The 19,737-nt window shown below is 34.4% G+C and overlaps 1 protein-coding gene across 1 annotated transcript in view; it reads left to right on the plus strand.

Moving 5' to 3' along the window:
* The window catches only part of SLC41A2 (solute carrier family 41 member 2), an 87,463-nt gene that overhangs the window by 55,928 nt on the left and 11,798 nt on the right, over positions 1-19,737 (plus strand). Inside the window, exons 8-9 of the mRNA XM_006914524.3 lie at positions 8,550-8,681; positions 9,608-9,756. Of these exons, the coding sequence (XP_006914586.1) occupies positions 8,550-8,681; positions 9,608-9,756 (281 nt within the window). The remainder of the gene's footprint in view (positions 1-8,549; positions 8,682-9,607; positions 9,757-19,737) is intronic.

Consider the following 19,737-nt stretch of genomic DNA (forward strand, 5'->3'; position numbering starts at 1 on the left):
TGTAGCATAAGGCACTTAAAAATTAGGTCTTGTGGATGCTGAGGGATCTCACTAATTATTTAGAATATTGGCAAAGCTGTTCTTACTAATGTTATTAATTTATGTGACACAATTTTTAGATGCTCTCTACTAGCTTTAGTAATGCAATTAGTTTGTGAAGAATTTAACTAATTTGAAAGAAATACTGATAGACTAGCTCTTAGAAAGATAGTGTCATAATAGCAGGAAAGCATTTTTGATATTAAAGAAAGCTATTTCAAGCTATTTCTTCTGTAGTTTAAAAATATAACCAGCGATCATGATGAGGTCATGATGGGGTTTTAACCTCCTGAGAGATTAAAACTTTAATAAGTTCCTGCACTAATTATGTTGTTTACATTAAAGTTTTATTCACTTTATCTGGAAAAATTATACCGGTCTCTTTATAAAGTCTCAGTTCATTCTTTTTTTAGTTTAGTGAAGTTATAACACTAGTTTTGTCTGTGTTTCCTGGACTACACAGTGAGGCAGGTCAAAGAATGCAGGGAAGAGGAAAGTGATAAGTTGATTATAAGGGTTTGTTTGTATTGATAATCAATATGCTAATCTGGACATAGCAACAAAGAAAAGATAAAAGTAGTTCTATGAAGTTCTACCAATGGTTTTTTTAGACGAGAGCTACAACTAATCATTAATAGCTTTTTGCTTCAACTTTAATCCAAGGAAGATTACAGATAGAGTAGATATTCTTGGCTTTAATAGCTCATGCTTTCTTCATTTGCACTAAAGCATTCTATATCTAACAAAATACCAAAGAGAACATTACCCCCGAGAGAATCCCCAGAGTAAATGAAGATAAAAAGAAAACTACCATTTATGCTTTCCTATGGCAAATACCTGCCCTTGAAAAGTGTATCCCAATGCCACCTTTTTGCTCTGCATTAAGTAGCATAATTTTTAACATTTGATTCTTCTCCTTTTGGGGGGCTAGGAATTGAAATCCATGGATGATAATAGGCTTTTCTTATTGTTTTACCCAGCAACTCTTTGTGAAAGTTTGTGTATGGTGTAAAAGACTCTATCTCTTTCTGTTTCTAGGAAATGCTAATTTACTTCCAGTTAGAGATCTAAGTTACTGGCCTTGTTTATGATCTAGTATCAGATGAGTGCCCATACATGCCAGTTATTCAGTGTTCTCTTCCAGTTGTTTACTTCACAAAGTGAGCTCAGATGTAGCAAATCCAGATTTTTAGAAATAGTCATCGCTAACTTCTAATGGAAAATTCACTGAGTAAACAGAAGGCAGATTAAATGATTATTTAAAATATGGACACCCAAGTGATTTATTCTTTCTTCCTTTTTTTTTTTTTTTGAACAAAATGGTATGTGAATTGAAAAGTAACACAGTTCCTGCACATTCTCTGACTAAGGAATTCTCTAGCAAGTTAAGTGTTAGGGCTTACAATTAAGAAAATACCAAGTCAGAATCACATTATTTGCACAAATTGTATCATTATCATCATTATTGTCAACATTTGTTGAGCTTTACCAGGTCCAGAGACTGTTAAGTGTCTTTCATGCATGCCTTATTTTACTTAATTCTCCTTCCGATGCATTAGACATAAATTACCCTCATTTTTCAGACTGGAAAACTAAGCTGCAAGAGGATAAACATCATTGAAGTCACACAAGTGACTTAGGGAGTTTTCAAACCCATGTGGTCTGAGCCAGAGTCAACTCTGCAGAGCACAGAGCTCTGCATTTATGGGCCTTAATTAGGCAACCTCGTCAATGTCACTTTGTTTCTCTTTCAAACACATTTTTAAAGAAATTTATTTTCCTTTAGAAAATTTTTTAGAACTCTCTGAGATCCATTTTTAAGTCATTTTTATGATAAACTGTATTTTAAGTTATCTTAAGAATTTGCTTTTAATGAATTTTTTATTTACTAAATGAGACGTGGCAAGGAAATCATGAAGTTACATTGAGTTTAAGTAATTATAATTTGTTTTAAAAATGTAATGTTTTATAATTTATATAAATATTAAATCATTATGTTGTATACCTAAAACTAATAGAATGTATGTCAGTTATATTCCTCAGTTAAAAAATAATGTTTAAATTGATTTATTTTTGATGCACTGACCCAAGAAATCAAGTTCTCAGCTTTAAAAAGGCAGGGGAGGTTTATGCTTTTCCTGTTTCTCTATTTAATTTTTTTCTGTGATGAAAAAACATTAAATTCTTATTTCTGCAATAACAAATTATTAGAATGCCCTGAATGCCAGAACTGCACTATCTATCAAGGCAATATATAAGTCATATAGACTGACTTCGAAGAAAATCACTCACCCTGTATTTCTGAGCGTAATACTTATATATACCCCAGTTAAACTGTTTAGATTTGGAGCCTGCTAGGGCTGGATTTCTTTATAGTAAGTTACGTATTGCTGGGTCCTAAAAATCACATCCTAAATTTTCAAGCAAAGAACTCATTTTCTAGCAACAACCAGATATTCCTATTACAAAAACAAAACAAAACAAACAAACAAAAACAGGTAGTCTCACTTCAGATGTTTTTTGGGGAAAATCTGTTTTGCATCCAGGTAATTTGGATCAGGAGTAGGTGACAGTCTTGGCCACAGGGTTGCTGGCTTCTGATTCTCTCTGATGTCATCAAAACTTTGACCGTTAGTACCTGGTTCAGACATCCTGTTGGAAGTGTTCTCTAACTCTCCTTGTTTAAAAATCTCCCTCTCCAGTATGTAAAGTGTGATTCAAATGGAGTCCTGCACAGACTTGGAAGATTTTCAGTTCTTATAATTTCATACTTCTTTCAGAGCTCATTCTGCCAACTTTTAAAGCATAGCGCTAAGTCTAGGGAAATGGTCCATTTTGAAAGTCTTAAGAGTTGTTTCCAGTATGCTTTTTTCCTAAGTAAGCTGAATTTGTCAGATTCATTCATTCAACAATATTTAGTGAGTTACTATTATATACAAGTGCTATTCTAGGCTCGGAATATCTGTGAGCAAATTAGACAAAAACTTCTGCCCTCATGAAATTTACATTCTAGTTGGGAGGAGATAGCCAATAAATCATGAGCATAATGTATAAAAATAGAGTATGTTAGAAGATGGTAAATGCAATGAAAAAGTTGAGCAGAATAAGAAAAGATGAAATACTGCCATTTGCGACAACATGGATGGATCCTGAGATAAACATGCCAAGTGAAATAAGTCAGACAGAAAAAGTTGAAATCCATGTGATTTCACTCATACGTGGAATGTAAAACTGAAAGCAGCAAACAAATGTGACAAACAGAGGCTCATGGACACAGACAGTGGATTAGTGGTTGCCAGAGGGAGTGGGGGAGAGGTAGATAGGGGTAAAAAGGTCAAATATTTGGTGATGGAAAGAAATTTAACTGTGGATGGTGAACACACAATGCAATACACACACACACACACACACACACACACAACATACTGTTGAATTGTACAATTGAAGCTTATTTGATTTTATTAATGTCACCCCAATGATTTTTATTAAAAAAAAAAAGTTGGGCAGAGTCAGGTGCATTGGGAATGTTAGGTTAAGGGGCTATAATTTTAAATGGGGTGATCTAGGTAAACTCATTGAATTGGCACATTTACCTATAATTTGGGTTGTATTTGTTTTTATAGCATTTTAAGGATTATAAAACAATATTTAGAGCAGATATTTTAAATTGTCATTTTGCAAAAATTAAGTAACAAAGGCCTAAGGAGGTTAAGCTAACATGGCCAGGATAACAAAGCCAGAAAGTAGAGCTGAGACTCACATTATGTCTTCTGACTGTAAAACCAATGATCTTTCCACTCTGTTGCCCTGTCATTCACTCATGAAAATAATACGGTAACTGCCTCCTAAGTGAGCAGTGTGGACTAACTCATCTTGAGGGATAATCTGTATTAATAGTAGGAATTTTAAGTGCTTTGTCTGCTTTAACGTAGCATTTAGCTGTTCTGTTTGATTTTTAGAGATTTTTCTTTAGATGTTATTTCTTGCTGATTATTTTTCAGATTGCCTTTTATTTTCTTTATTGTTGTTGCTGTTGATGTTAGAATATATAAAAAAGATTTAAAATGTTTTTCTATGTGTGGGTATACAGAGACATTGCATTGAAAATATTCTTGTCTGTTAAGTTTAAATTTTGATAACCTGATTTGTAAATAAATAGTGGGTATTTTTTCCAGTACCTAGTTTATTTATATATTTTTTCTAGGTTTTGCTATTTCTAGGTTTTCCCATTTTTAGTAATGTGGAATAAATGCAAAATACAAGTACATGTAGTTTAAAAGAATAATTATAAGGCAAGCTACTGAGTAACCAGTATTTAAGCCAGCACCTTAAAGTACTTTTTCATAAAGATTACTAGCAATTTGGATCAACCTCTTTGTGAACTCTGTTCTTTTCTCCTTTTTTCTGTTCATTTGTAGGAATTCTTCATATATTCTAGACAGTTGTCCTTTGTGTTATAAACATCTTCATCCACTTTGAGGCTTGTCTTTTCACTTTCTCTATGATGTATGTTGATGAACAAGATTTTTAAATTATACTGTAGACGAATTTATCAATGCTTTTCTTTATGGTTTGCTGTTTTTCTATTATGTTTTCAAAAAATCAGCCCTTCCCATCCATTCTACATTATCTTCTAAAGTTTAATAATTTTGCTTTTCACAAAACGTCTTTAATCCACCTGGAATTGATTTTTGTGTATAGTGTTAGAATAAGGGTCCAATTTCATGGGGCTTTTTGGGGGGCATATTAATAACCAATTATCACTGCATGATTTATTGAAAAGTCTATAGCATTTTTTTTTCGTATTATAAATTTATTTATTTATTTTTTATAGTGACATTGGTTAACGAAATCCAAAAAGTTTCAGCTGTACACTTTAACAGTAAGGCATATATATATTTTCACTGTGTGTTCACCTTCTATAGTTAGATTTCTTTCTGTCACCACATATTTGAAGCTCTTTATCCCGTCTACCTCTCCCCTCCCCCCATCCGTTACCATCTGGTAACCACTAGTCTATAGTTCATGTTCATGAGTCTCTGTATGTCCTGTTGATTTATTGCTTTTATGTCTATATGCCACATATAAGTGATATCATGTGACTTTCAACTAGCTTATTTTCTGTCTAGCTTATTTTGCTTAGCATGATTATCTCGAGGTCCATCCATATTGTCGCAAATGGCTGTATTTCATCTCTTCTTATGGCTGAGTAATATTCCATTGTAAATGTGTACCACAGCTTCTTTATCCAATCATCTATTGTAGGACACTTTGGTTGCTTCCATGTCCTGGCCACTGTGAATAATGCTGCTATGAACATTGGTGTGTAGATATCCTTTTGGACATGGGTTTTCAAGTGGTTGGGGTAAATAAATATCCAGTAGAGGAATTGCTGGATCTTATAATAGATCAATTCTTAGTTTTTTGAAGAACCTCCATACTGTTTTCCATAGTGACTGTAGCAATTTGCAGTCCCACCAGCAGTGTATAAAAGTTCCTTTTTTCTCTGCATCCTCTCCAGCATTTGTTACTACTTGTCCTGTTGATTATAGCCATTCTAACAGGTGTGAGATGGTATCTCATTGTGGTTTTGATTTGCATTTCCCTAATAGCTAGTGATGTTGAGCATCTTTTCATATATTTGTTGGCCATTTGTATGTCCTCTAGAGAGAAGTGTCTGTTCAGGTCCTCTGCCCATTTTTTGATTGGATCATTTGGGTTTTTTGTTGTTATTGAGTCGTATGAGTTCTTTGTATATTTTGGATATTAGGCCCTTATTGGAGGTGTTGCTTACAAATATATTTTCCCATTCGGATGGTTGTCTCTTTACCTTGTTGATGGTTTCTTTTGCTGAGCAGAGGTATAGCATTCTTAATTGATCTGCAGTACCTCCTTTGTCATATCTCAGGTTTTGTGTTTACGTGTGTTTATCTGCTAAAGAAGTCCTCCTCAATTCCTGATTTTCTAAGAGTTTTTAATCCTAAATGATAAAATGTTGAATTTTACTATTTTTTTTCTGCATTCATTTATATAATGATATTATTTCTTTTCCTACCTTTATTGGTTAATGTGATGAGTCGCATTAATTTATTTTCAAATATTAAATCAATCTTGTATTCGTAGGATAAATCCAGTTTGGTCGTAATGTGTTATACGTTTCATATATTGCTGGATTCTGTTTGCTAATAATTTGTTTAGTATTTTTTTTACATTTATTTTTATTCATGGGATTGGCCTATAATTTTCCTTTTTCATATTTCCGTTTTTGGATTTTGAACCCAGAGTTATACTAGACTCTCATTATATGAGTTAGATATACTTATTCTTATTTTATACTTTCCTTTACCATCCCAAGTAATATGTGTAAGATTGAAATTATTCGTTGCTTAAATATTCATAGAACTCACTTGGGAAAAAACCAACAAAGCAGAAAATATATGCGGGCCTGGTGATTTTGGCGGAAGATTTTAAATTGTGTATTAAATTTCTTTAATCACTATAGAATGATTCAGAGTTTCTATTTCTTCCTAATTTTGTTATGTATATTAGGATATTTTTATATTTATTTTAATTTTTAAGTTTATTGGCAATAAAGTTGGTTATAATATTCTTATTTTTTTAATGTTGTCAATAATTGGAATTATGACTCTCTTTTTTTTGTTCCCGATGTTTTACTACTTTTTTTCTTTTCAAATAGCCAATGTTTAGCTATTATTGCTCTTTCTAATTTCTTCTTTTCATTATTTTCCTTCTCCTACTTTGTGTTTATTTTTCTGTCTTTTCTAACTTCTTGAGATGGATGCTTAGTTCAGTAAGCCTCCTTCTTTTCTAATATATGCATTTAAGACTATAAGTGTGCCTCTTAATACTGTTTTAACTGTATCCCATCTGCTTTTGTATGTAGTATTTAATTGCCATTTAATTACAAATGTTTTCTAATTTCTATCATGCTTTCTTCTTTAATTCACACGTTATTTAGGGATAGTTTTCTCAGTTTTCAGGTAGTGGAGGCATACATCAATTTCTTTACTACAGGGTTTCTCAATCTTGACATTACTGACATTTGGGGCCAGATAATTCCTTATTGTTGTGGGGCTTCCTGTGCACTGTAGGATGTTTAGCAACAATTTATGCCTAGAAGTAAACAGGCTTTTCCTTCCGTTAGGTCATTAGTTTGGAGGATTGAGCTAATCTAGTCAGTAGTTGAGCTGGGTTTGTTTTCTGTGATTATTATAGTTACCCTCAGCGCACCACTGACTTCGAATTTCTTTATTGATGAGCTCCTGCTATCTTAAGCTTAGTGTGAAGTCTGAAGTGCTTTATGCCTGCATCATGGAAGGCTTAACTGTCTGTACTCCTGCTCCTTTTTTCATAGTAGGCTGCTGATGCTTGTTACTTGGTGCAAGGCATAGGATGGAGATTGGGATTCTTGCACTATTCTTAATCTTAAGCAGTTCCTATATATTTGGTCCTCAGAGGTGAGGCTTTCTCAGCTTTTCTTCCCCTCCTGCTACTGACAGTCAAACTGTCAGACCGGGCTTGAGCAGAAGATTTTCTTCCACTCCTCCAGCTTCTATTTTTCCTGAAGTGGCAACTGATCTTTCTTGGGGATCAGGTAGTGAGTATGTTTTCTTTATCATCCCAAGCAGGTTATGCTTCATATGGGAGAGGGATTCAGAAATAGATAGATGTGATTTCTTGCCTGTGTGCCTCTGAGGTTGGCTATCTCGAGTCCTCTGCCCTACCTCAGTCTGTCTCACCAGCACCTGGTGAAGGCTTACAGAAATAAATGGCAAATGAATGTGGATTCTTTTTGTGTCTAGGACTCCCAGGTGTTATTCTAAATGGTTATGCCAGCTCACACTCAGCATTTTAAGTATTTGTAATTTTCAGTGTTTTCCTTCTTGCTTTTATGGCTACTGCCTCTCCTCCCATACTCTGTAAAAGAAGAAAGAGTTTGGGTGTCTTGTCTCACCTTGGGGGAGCTTACCACACTTTGGAATTAATTTTACTTCTCAGCACTGTCTCCTCTTCCTCGGAGTATATGAGAGGATAATCTATGTTAAAAGGTGACTTTCTTGAGTATATTTTTTAGTGCTGTACACCAATTTCTTTAGTAAGCTGAGAAGAAAAGTATTAAGCCTTGTCTATTTGAATAAATTTAGCTTATTCTCTCTCTCATTACGATGAGGAACATGACACATCTTGTTACCTAGCTTTATTTCTTAGTTGTGATAGTAATTTTTAAAAATTACTTAGTTCAGTCTGCTTTTAGACCAGACGGAGGTCAGATTTGAAAAAATAATGAATAAGTCTTTCGTAACAGTGGTTTTATTTTATGCCTTTGGAAAATCTACTTCAACATTAAATAAATAAGCATTTCATGTTTTGGTTAATAATATGTCACAGTTATTGGCCCAGAATGTGACATAAAGAGCCTTACATTTGGTTGAATTTATGCAAGTTGTTTAAAATATGAGAATAACTACTTTGTTTTTCCTGTGTTTCAGGTATTGGTGGTAATTTGGTGGCCATTCAGGCTAGCAGGATTTCTACCTACCTCCATTTACATAGCATTCCAGGAGAATTACCTGAGGAACCTAAAACTTGTTACTACCCATTTCGAACTTTTTTTGGTCCAGGTATGTACTTGTGGACTTTTGAATATGTTATTTTAAGAACTGTTACTCTCTGTGAGTATAGGCAGGCAAGCTTTGTTGAGTATATATTTCGTTTGTGATTGTTACATTTTTCTATTTCTGATCGCTAAATAGATTTTAACTAGAATAGGTTTTGTGCAGTAAATCTCAGTGAGCAAGAAGTCACTTTTATCAGTTCTGCAGTTCCTGAGGAACTTTGTATAATTTTTCTCTTTTGTCCCTTTCATTGGGATATCCTGTTTATGAGTCAGGAAAGAGGAACCTCGTAGATACAAGAAAACATTGCTAGGTGATTTAGGGAGGCAGACGTACTGTCTTTCCTATATTAATCTTTTTGGCCTTTCTAAATTTGGGCATTTGATCCCAGACTAACAGGATGAGAGCTGATAACCTCAATTACAAGGAACCAGTGCGTTGTTTATGTCAACCAGGCTTGTGATTGCCGAAAAACTAAAACAATTGTAAACCTCATAATGCGGGCCTTTTTTTCCTGATGAAAATAAATGTAATTTTTGACCTTTCAGTGAGAATCAGAAAGGCCCAGACTTGTCATATCAGCGAAAAGACTCTAAAGGAAAATTAAAATTAAAATATTTCTGTACTTTAAGAACGTTTTATTTTTTCTTTTGTCATCCCTCTATTTTTATGATCGATATTAAAGTCTGACCAATGTTCTTCATAGTAAATTTTTATCAATTACCTTTTATTTAATTAACATAGAACATTTAGTGAGAATTTTAAAGAATTAAGTGAATTGTAAATAGTTGGAATTTATTTTTAGCAATTAAATTTTGTGTGATGCTATCCAGTATAATAACTGGGAAGTAATCCTCACATTTTAATAACTGTGACCTATTATTAACAAAAATATGACTTTGTTTTAATAACTTTTACATTTTATATTACAGGAGTAAATAATAAGTCTGCTCAAGTTCTACTGCTTTTAGTGATTCCTGGACATTTAATTTTCCTCTACACTATTCATTTGATGAAAAGCGGTCATACATCTCTAACTGTAATCTTCATAGTAGTTTACTTATTTGCTGCTGTGTTACAGGTAAGAGTTAAAGCCTCTTACAGTCTTTTTATGCTCAGGTTGATGTAAAAGTACAACTGTAAATCTAAAGGCACACGAAATATTTTAACATTTCAAAAACCAGCCTAATGCCTTCATATTGACTTGATCTTCTTAAAACCAGTAACTCAGGACCAGTTTTAATATGATCTGATCAATAGGATCTTTGGATTTCCCGTTTCCTGGATTCCATCTCTTTTTGTTTTCTTTTCTCTTGTTTTGTGTGAATACATCTTCTGATAGATTTCTGAGAAAGAGCATAGAAGTAAATATTTTGAGCTTTTGCATGTTGTAAAATGCAAATTTTTTTTAACATGGATATGTTGACTGGATATAGAATTCTGTTTCTTTTAGAATTTTAAAGACATTGCTTCCTTGCCTTTTAACTTCTATTACCATGGAGAAAAACAACAGATGCCATTCTCACTGCTGATTTCACTGTACAACTCCCTGGAAGCTTGCAGGATCTTCTCTTTTTCCCTATTGTTCGTAACTTTCATGTTGATGTGCCCTGGTTTGGGTGTATTTTGTCTGTTTTGTTAGACATTATTTGACCCTTTCAATCTAAAAATTCAGCATCTTCGGTTCTAGAAAAAAATTTTGAATTATTTCTTTGGTGATTGCCTTTCTCCTTTCTTTCTGGCATCTTATTATTTGATCCCTGGAACTCTTGCATTAAAATTTTTATCTTTTCTTATTCTCTGTTTCTTTAGGGGAGATTTCTGTGCCTTTCTAAATCTTTTCTCTGTTGTGTTACTGAGATTTCTGGAGAAAGTAGAGTTGAATGCATATGCTCAACTTGCCGTCTTTACGTGGAAGGTGATTAATTTTGAAATTTAAGAAAATTGCCTTTATTTTCAAAATGTGTGATCAATATAATATATGTACAAAATTTTTTAATTAAATAGTACTAAAGGGTCCTACCTTTCAAACATTTCTCAGAGACAGCCACTTTGAAATATTTAAGCTGTTTCTTCTGGCATTTAACTACAAATTTTAAAGTAACATGTTCAAATTTCTAGTTTGTGATTAATCTCCTTTATTTAGATTTTTGCTAATAAAAGTTGAGGATTTGAAGGCTGTTATAATGCCCCATTTTTCCCATATATTTATATTACCAGTTTTTCTTAAATTAGTAATTTTGTTTCTATTATTAGGCCTATCTGGACATTATTTACTATAGAGTCAATTTACTATGGTTATATTTCCTTTTTGTGTATTTTTATTTTTCCTTTTTGAACCAGGGACTGGTGCTCCTGTTTATTAATCATATTTTTTCATTGATATCATTTTTCATAAACCCATACTTAATTTTTTCTAACTGTTCCAGCTTTATTTTTGCTTATTAGGCATATCTTCTTTCAAGCTCTGTAGGATTTGGTACCTCCTACATTGAGAAATCCTAACCCTTTAAGAGACGCATTCAAATAATTCTTTGAAGAGATAACATTTGAATTTGGCCTTCAAGGACTTAGACATACAGGAGTGAGGCTAGAGGATAGGTATGGGGGCATTGTTCCAGGTGGAAGAAACTGCATTGATGAAATAAACCGCATCGATGATAATGATGTTAATGAAATTAACTGACATTTATAGTGTTTCCAGCATGAACAGTGCTGTTAAGTGCTTTACATGTTTTCATTCAGTTAATTTTCACAAACTGTATGAGATTTGTTCTTTTGATTGTAAATCAGTAATTTTTAAAGTGAAGTACATGTAAAACAATGCATTCTATATAGAATGAAAAGATTAAAACTTCTATTCATATTTTTTACCTCATTTGTTTAAAATGTCTATTCTATTTTTATGATTGCTTTCTAATACACAGTATATTAGCACAGCATTAAGTAAGTATGCTCAAATATTTTATACTGAAAGGGCTGCATAATCTAAAATGGTGGAGATTATTGAATAAAAGTATAGAAATGAGAAAGCACAGAGCTTATGAGAGAAGGAGAAAGTAATTCAGGATCTGACTAAGAGAAGGGAGTAGATGAGAGAAGGTTAAAAAGGTAGATTAGGGACGATGTAGAAAGGCCTTAAATGCCAGGCAAAGGAGACTAGAATCTATTCTTAAAATAACAAAACCTCTCATGACTTAACTGATATTTAACTTTTCTATAAGGCTTTATAGTAGCGAGATTTTTATTAGACATCACCTATAAATCATTTATTCATTCAGTAAACCTTCATTCTAGCAGATGCGGGGATGGGTTTTAAATCTCAGAATGAATCAATTCAGACCTTATCCTCAAGGATTTGGTCTGGAGGGAAGACTACTACACTACATAAAGATTTATAACATGATATGATATGATATGATATGATATGATATGATATGATATGATATATATAATACAAAACACTGGAAATAGCTGCATGTAATTCGCTGTCAGAGCTCAGAAGAAAAAGCAACTAACTCTATCTGGGGAGTAATATTTTTCTACTGTTCAGTAGGGACAAAAGTTATTTCAAATGCTTTTTCCCTACTGACTACCTGTATTGCTGTATATGATATGGTCGCTTATAATTTATGTTCTCAGCATTGTGTAAATATTGTGAAAAAGATACATTCCTCAATTCCATGGGAAATATTCAGAGACTTTTCTTTAGTCTGTTGATAAACATGCCATTTTTAGAACATGTTTTTATTTGCAACTCTACCTCTTTGTCTCGTGGATTGATTTGACATTCATGTTTATGGTTCTGTGCCAACACATTACCATGCTTCATTTTACTTAAGCCAATGAAGGATGTAAGTAATTTTTCTGAATTTATAAAAAGATTAGATTTCAAACTATACTCACAGATACCTATATGTCTTTTTTTAACCTCTGACCTAAATTCTGACCCGTAAAGGTTGAAAACTGGAAACTATATTTTGCTTGAATGTCATATAGTACCTGTTCTATATGCTTAATTTCTCTCTATCTAGATTCCTACCTCCTTGAGGATAGAGACCAAGCCTTTTTTCCTTTGGTGTTCCCCACAAGTCACGATATAGTGGTTGGGTTTTCAATTCTTGGTATTTTACTCTCTTTCCAGGTTAATATTCTTTGAAGAACCTTCCCCTTACCCCTTAGTTTCCCAGCCAACTAAATGAAGGAAATCTGTTTGAAGGAAACTCGATATTGGATAATGACACAGGAACAATCATTTGCAGTACTTTCGTATTTACTCAGATGCCATCTCTTCCAGGAAGCCTTTCTTGGAAACCTAATCTGGTCTGTTCCCATAGTACCCTGTGAATATAATTAGCCTAGCTTTTCCACATTATATCGATATTATCTGTTTATGTGTCTGTCTCACCCATTCTAGAGAAAGTCTTTGTCGTACTTATTTTTGTATCTCTAGCACCTAGCCCCATCCCTAGGGCTCAGTTAATGTTTGTGAAACTGAATGACCATATCTTGCCAGCTCTGCGTCCTCTTTCATTGGAAGGAGGAGGAAAGTTTACAGCTGTATTTGGGTCCCAGATTCCAGAAAAACAGAAGAATCTAAATTTTCTTCTCCTCGATTTCAGTAAACACCAATTCGCTCTCTTTCCCCAGCAAAGGTATTTAAAATAAAAGGCAATGAAAAATCGAACACAAAACCTTATAAATTCTGTTAACGTTCAGTCAAAATTGTAAGGATTTACTGAAATGTTTAGAGACGAAATGGCTTGATATCTAGGGAAACACAAGGTGGGGGTATAAATAAAACAAAATTGGTCATGAGTTGATAACTGATGAAACAGTGATGGACCATGAGGGTGGTGTGGGGTTAATTTGTATTATTCTGTCTACTTTGTATATATTTGAATTTTTCTATAAAAGGAGCTTTAAAATTAAGCTTTTATTTCAGATGTTAATATAGGAGTTTTTCCAAACATATGAGCTTTCTGATTTGGATCCAATAGTTGACTGTTCCTCACAGCAAGTGAAAAGTAGAAAGTCAGCTAGAGAGTGAAGTTATTTGGGACTTGGAAAGATCGAGTCTGTGTTTTATTTGCACACCGACTCAGTTTTTAAAACTATTTTTAAATGTTAAAAACCTACTTACCTGTCGCAAATTACGTTGTACAGGTATTTATTACATGCCTTGCAATCAGAAGGAACCTAACAAATACGTTTTTTTATGTGATGACATCAAGGTCGCTGACCCACAGACAGTAGATGTGATGGATTGTACTCTTACTCATGTTCTTGCCTGGGGCTCGAGAGCAGTCAGAGTAACTGGGATATGTCCAGCCAGAGTAATGTGCAAAAGGCATTCATATTTGGTACCTGATCAGTCACATTACGTTTTGAGTTTTTTTATTTCAATAGTAAAGATGAGTCTGCACCAAGCTAACCACCTCTATTATCCCTTATACCTTCTGTGCCATCATTCAGCCTTTACAAGACTGCTAGCTGTGGTTAAGGGGACAGTCGTTGGCATTAGAACATAAATTTTCATCTATGTCAGATTAGCCTATTGAACACACAGCTTTGCTTTGCTGGAACCAGAGTGTACATTCTTCTACAGACTTAGAGATGAGTCTGGATTCTTTTTCTTTAAGCAGTGATTTTTTTCTGCCTTTGTATCTTACTTATGCAAATGATCCACTGACTGCTTAAAGCCTGCTGATTTGTGAAATCAAAAGCATAATATGGAATTCCAGGCTATGATGGGCCTTGTTAAGTTTCTTTCTGAGCTGTACAGAAGGGAATATCTTCTTCAGGGTGTTCCATCCCTAATTCGTGTTTGCTTCGTTTTCTGCTGTCTTTCGAGGACATAGTAACCTGACGGCATAATAAACCTTAGATGGTACAAAGGTAATGATCAGTCAGATACACAAACTGGCAGTCTCTTGAGCAAAAAGGAACAGCAGTATGTTGTTGTTCATTTCCCTATTTAATTTAAAGCCTTTACTACTTCTTCATGTTAGAAATCCTCCCTTTTCTGTGAAAAGACAAAAGCGTAAAGTTTGGATGACATACCCTCCACGAAGCAAAAAGATAGGTACATATGGGTTATATTGGTGTTTTTCTATTATATCTAAACTGGAAAAGAAAAATGAGACTTTTCTAGCCCTAGATGCCTATTGAATTCCAACAAAGTGTTTTATATAATTGGTAAACAATATAAACCATTTCTAACTGAAATTTTTAGTTTCCTGTTTTAGGTACTGATTATTTCCTACAGTAAGTTAGATTATGAAGAATTCTACAAATTCCAGCAGCACCAAGTTCTACAAGAAACTCACTGTGAAAATTTAGTTGTAGAAAACCTTTGTTCTTGGCTGTATCTGGTTTGTTTGTTTAAGTGGGAGAGACAAATGTTTCCTTTAAATGGTGGAATGACAACAAATTCTCAATATGTAAAGCTGAGACTTGTTAAGTGTCACAATTTTATCAAATACATAGTACATATACTGTAGTGTGCTAGTCACTATACAAAAGAAATAGGAGACATCGTCCTTGCCCTTTAGGACAGGGATCCCCAACCTTTTTGGAACCAGGGACTGGTGCTCCTGTGAGAATCTAATGCCTGATGATCAGAGGTGGAGCTGAGGCGATGATGCTAGCGCTGGGAAGTGGCTGCAAATACAGATGAAGCTTTGCTCCTGAACCCGCTGCTCACCTCCTGCTGTGTGGCCTGGTTCCTGATAGGCCATGGACTGGTACTGGTCCGTGGTCTGGGGGTTGGGGACCCTGCTTTAGGATCTTCTTTTAGTTGTGGGAGATGAGACTTAAATTCATGAAACAGCTGGCGAGGAGCCTAAAACTTACCTCCTTATAACAATAAATTCTTCTTCCTCTGTAACTTCAGAATCAAACTTGGTGCCGCCTGTGCCCGGCTTTCATTCTTTAAAAGTGCTTTAATAGGTTTTCTTTTTTTTTATTTAGAGAGGAAGCTCAGTGTGTTTTATAGTTGATGAGAAACTTGAATTAATATCAACAAATATGAAACTACTCTTAACAAAGCAGTAATACTTCCTTATTAATATAATTTTAAAAACAGAAGCCTCCTTAGTTTTTACTACCATGCAGTATTTGTTGTTGAATTTTATAGTTATGTGCAAGTTGCACCATCTTATATTTCCCAATAGGTTTGTGCTCTCAAGAAAAATTGTTCTCAGCAAATGCCAAGCCCACCTTAAATGACCAAATGAATGCCTTGCAAAATAAAATATAGTATTGATTAATATTGATCAATGAAGTGTTTCTGTTTTATAAATAATAGTTCATGCTCATTTTGAAACGTATTCTATAATATGAAAATGGCCATAACACAAATAGTACCAATTAAGAGCAGACATCTTCCACTTCTCATCTAGTAGAACATGGCTGGAGCAGAAATATGTTCTACATGCTTAACTAAAAGAAGCATTGGCAAAACTGTAGTTGAAAAATAAATTTTAAAAAAGCACCAACAACATCGTAGTTCTGATGATTCAATGAAACTATTTTAACTATGGAAGTGTGAACATAAATGTCTCTACAGAAGAAAAATATAAGCCAAACTATCCCTCATCACATACATCCCATACAAAGGACAAAGGAAAAAAGAGGGAAAATAAGATCCCATTACTCATTGTAGAAAGACCAGAGCTCTTTAGAGTGAGACCCGAGTCTGCATTTCTGCGCTGCTACTATTTTGTGTCCTTATCTAAGTTTCCTAAGCTCTCTGGCCTTACTTTTTTTCCTACCTCGAAGTACTAAGCTAATGAATCTAAAGTACTCGGTCGAGTTCCTGCAACATAATAAGTTTCTCATAATGAGAGTAGCTGCAGTTTATTATCATTAATGTCATCAGCATTATTTTTTTTCTTCTTCATTATTGGAGCAGGTCGTGCAGTGCCCTGAGGCCTTTTTCATCTCCACTCACCTTCCTTTTGGCCTGTTCTTGACGGTAGAACTCTTTTCTTGCCCTTGTGATAATATCATCATCAGTGGCTGCGGATTATACTGGGGCATTGCGTCTCTTAGGGTATCCATGAGAGGATCAGAACCTATGGAATCTAGAATGAAGTATCCCTACCGTGATTCTGACACTCCATTCCTCTTCCAAATAAGGACGAATGTAGCCATATGGCGGCAACGTGGCTGGATCTGGAACCCCAGTAGCTAAACAAGTTAATTGGCTTAGCCTTGGGCAAGTTACTTAATTCCTTGGGGTCATCTTCTTTCATGTAAAATGAGGATAACAATTCCTCTTTGCACAGTGGTTATAAAGTTTAAATACCTGGCACATAGTAAGCCCTGATTAAAGTGTGTGGTTATGTCTTTTGTATTTCGATACTTACTCAAATTCTATTCCCAGATGGCATATCAAGGAAAGAGCTAAGCAACTAGGGGATATTAATAGGTTCCCTGACCTCACTCACATTCTTTTCTTGCTCCTTAGGATTTAAATCTGCCAGATTCCAACTAGAAAGCAGAGATCTCTTCATCTTTCTATGTGACTGTTCTTCCTCTGTCTCTTAATTGCCTTCTGTCTTTTAGCTTGGGCTGAGAGAAAAGTGTGAAGAGAATTATAAAGGAAAAGTAAGGAGAAGTTCTACAGTTCCAAGATTTTTTTTATGTGTGTAAAAATATCTGGTTTAACTTTGAGAGTCGATTAATATGATTACCTTAAGGTAAGAAGTTGAAACAGATGAATGTTTGAGATTCTTTTTTAGTTTTTTGCTTGCATTTTTGTGATCACAATAGTGTGATTATGCTATTATAGTTTAGGTTGTAGGGTTTTAAAATTGAGACACTTTCCTCAATCCATGTTTATGATTAATTAATTCTCTAGATAGGTATGCTTGGGCTTCAAGCCAGTAATGTACAGAAGATGAAATGACTGCCTGCCTCATTAGGGACACAGCATCCTGGATCCCCGTGTAGGAAGGCAGTGAGAAATTGAGCTCTTTTCAGTCTTGTCAAGCCTGATGAAGATGAAGATAGGACCAGAGAAGCTGAGCCATCTTTTTCTAGTGTTCTGGTTAGGACGTTACTTACTGTGTGTGTTCTGAATCTGCTGAGACTGCAGACATGACTTAAGAGGAATTTTCACATCATCTACAAAAAAAATCTTGTATCTATGTGAAAGCACTAATCGAAAAGCATAAAAACTATTATCAAGAAGTTTACCAGGATAAATATTGGTTGATTATAACCCCAGAATATCTACCCCCAAAACACTAACCTAAATGATCCTATAATTTAAATATTTTAGCTATTTAAAAAAATATTTAGTGCCATTCCACTTTTTTATTATAAAGCTAAATATCCATGTTAGTTCTTATGTAACAAAGCTAATCTAAATTGTTGATTTTGTGCCATCTAGGGAAATGAATTAAAGCAAAAAATCCCTAAAGGTTTTTGTATTATTAAAGGGGCATTTAAAGGATGTCAGAGGATGACGAGACCATCATTCAGTTTCAGAAATAAAAAGACAAAGTTGAATTTATTGCTCGCTATTGTAAGGGAGCTATGCTAGGATCGGGCAAAATCTCTCCAAGCAGAGCAAACTACTGGTATAGGATTTTAGGGAAGTGTAGAGTTCGGGGAATGGCAGGTGTTCAAAAGCTGAGTAGGGTGATGTCATCTGTAGAAGTGTGGTTACTTGAGTGTGATTACTGTTTGGTTGGCCCTCAAAGCTGTATTTATTGGACCGGATTTGTTTCTCATTGGCTCTTTCATAAGCAAGGACTGTCATTGATTGGCTGGCTTCTAAAACATGTTCAATAAGACATGTTGTTTATTGACTGAATGAATTTAAACCGGTTCTGATTACTTGTTTTCGTGGCTAAAGAATAGTCTTTTCCTAGGAATGTGAGAGCTTTTTATATACTCAGTTTCCACTTTTATTTTTCACTGACTCAAAGCTGTAGGATATCATCAAGGATTGTCTAGACTTTGGCCTCTGTTGTTGATTCTTCTTGAAGATGGGGTTTCATTTTGTGAAGATTTGATTTTCGGTTTGGGTCAATCACCATAATTTCATTTTTTGTTGTTTTTCTAGGTTTCAAATCTCTCAGTTATTTCTTTACTCTTTTCTTTTATCCTCTCCATTAAATGAGTTGTCTTCTTTTTAGGGGTGTTCATGTCAAAGAAGTTCAGAGCTGTACTTCTGACTTTTCATTTTACATGCAATTAAAATATTTTTCAGGTAATTCCATTTTCTAGCAATACCCATTACTCATTTCCTATAGATTTCAAAGTTATCCTTTTAAATCTGTTTTCTGAGACCACATGTCACCTAGAGAAGTGAAGAAACAGATCTCTATACTACTGAGCTTAGGCAAGGATGGGGCTTTGGTCATTGTTTCATGGGAATTTTCTTTAGTTTTTTGAGCTTTGTTTCTTATCATAAAGCAACTTATACTCATCATTGTAAAACTGCTCATAATCCCCACACTGAAAGACCACCACAACAAAATATTTTGGTGTGCTGTTTGTTAAAAAAAAAGATTTTTATTTTTATTATTTGTTTGTTTGTTTGTTTGTTTGTTTATAGGCGAGGCAACCCTTGGTTGACCTCACAAATTGCAAGGATCTTGTCAGCTTACAACCCCATATTTTTTATTTTTTATTTTTTACGCCTACAGCACCTGGTCTTCCTAGGTGGTCTCCCATCCAGTACTAACGAGGCCCAACCATGCTGAGCTTTCGAGATCAGACAGGATTAGGCTTGTTCAAGGTGGCATGGTCATAGACCAAAAAAAAGATTTTTAAAAAGTATTATTTCTGAAATTTGAGTATTGGAAAGGCATCCAATAAATAATTTTAAGTGAATGAATTTTTTTTTTTGCCAGTGAAACGTTTTGCCAGAAAGGCCTCTTCTTTGAAAGGGGATGGTTTCAGGAGAAGAGTGAAGAGGGAGCACCTAGGGTATTCAGGGCCTGGTCATGCTGATTGCCTCTTTCTTTGATATTGTACATATATTAACAGCATTAAGGTAATTTTATTTAGTATGTGGTAGAAAATCAATGTTAATTTCCTTTAG

This window comes from Pteropus alecto, unplaced genomic scaffold (genome assembly GCF_000325575.1).
Source record: "Pteropus alecto unplaced genomic scaffold, ASM32557v1 scaffold94, whole genome shotgun sequence".
NCBI lineage: Eukaryota > Metazoa > Chordata > Mammalia > Chiroptera > Pteropodidae > Pteropus > Pteropus alecto.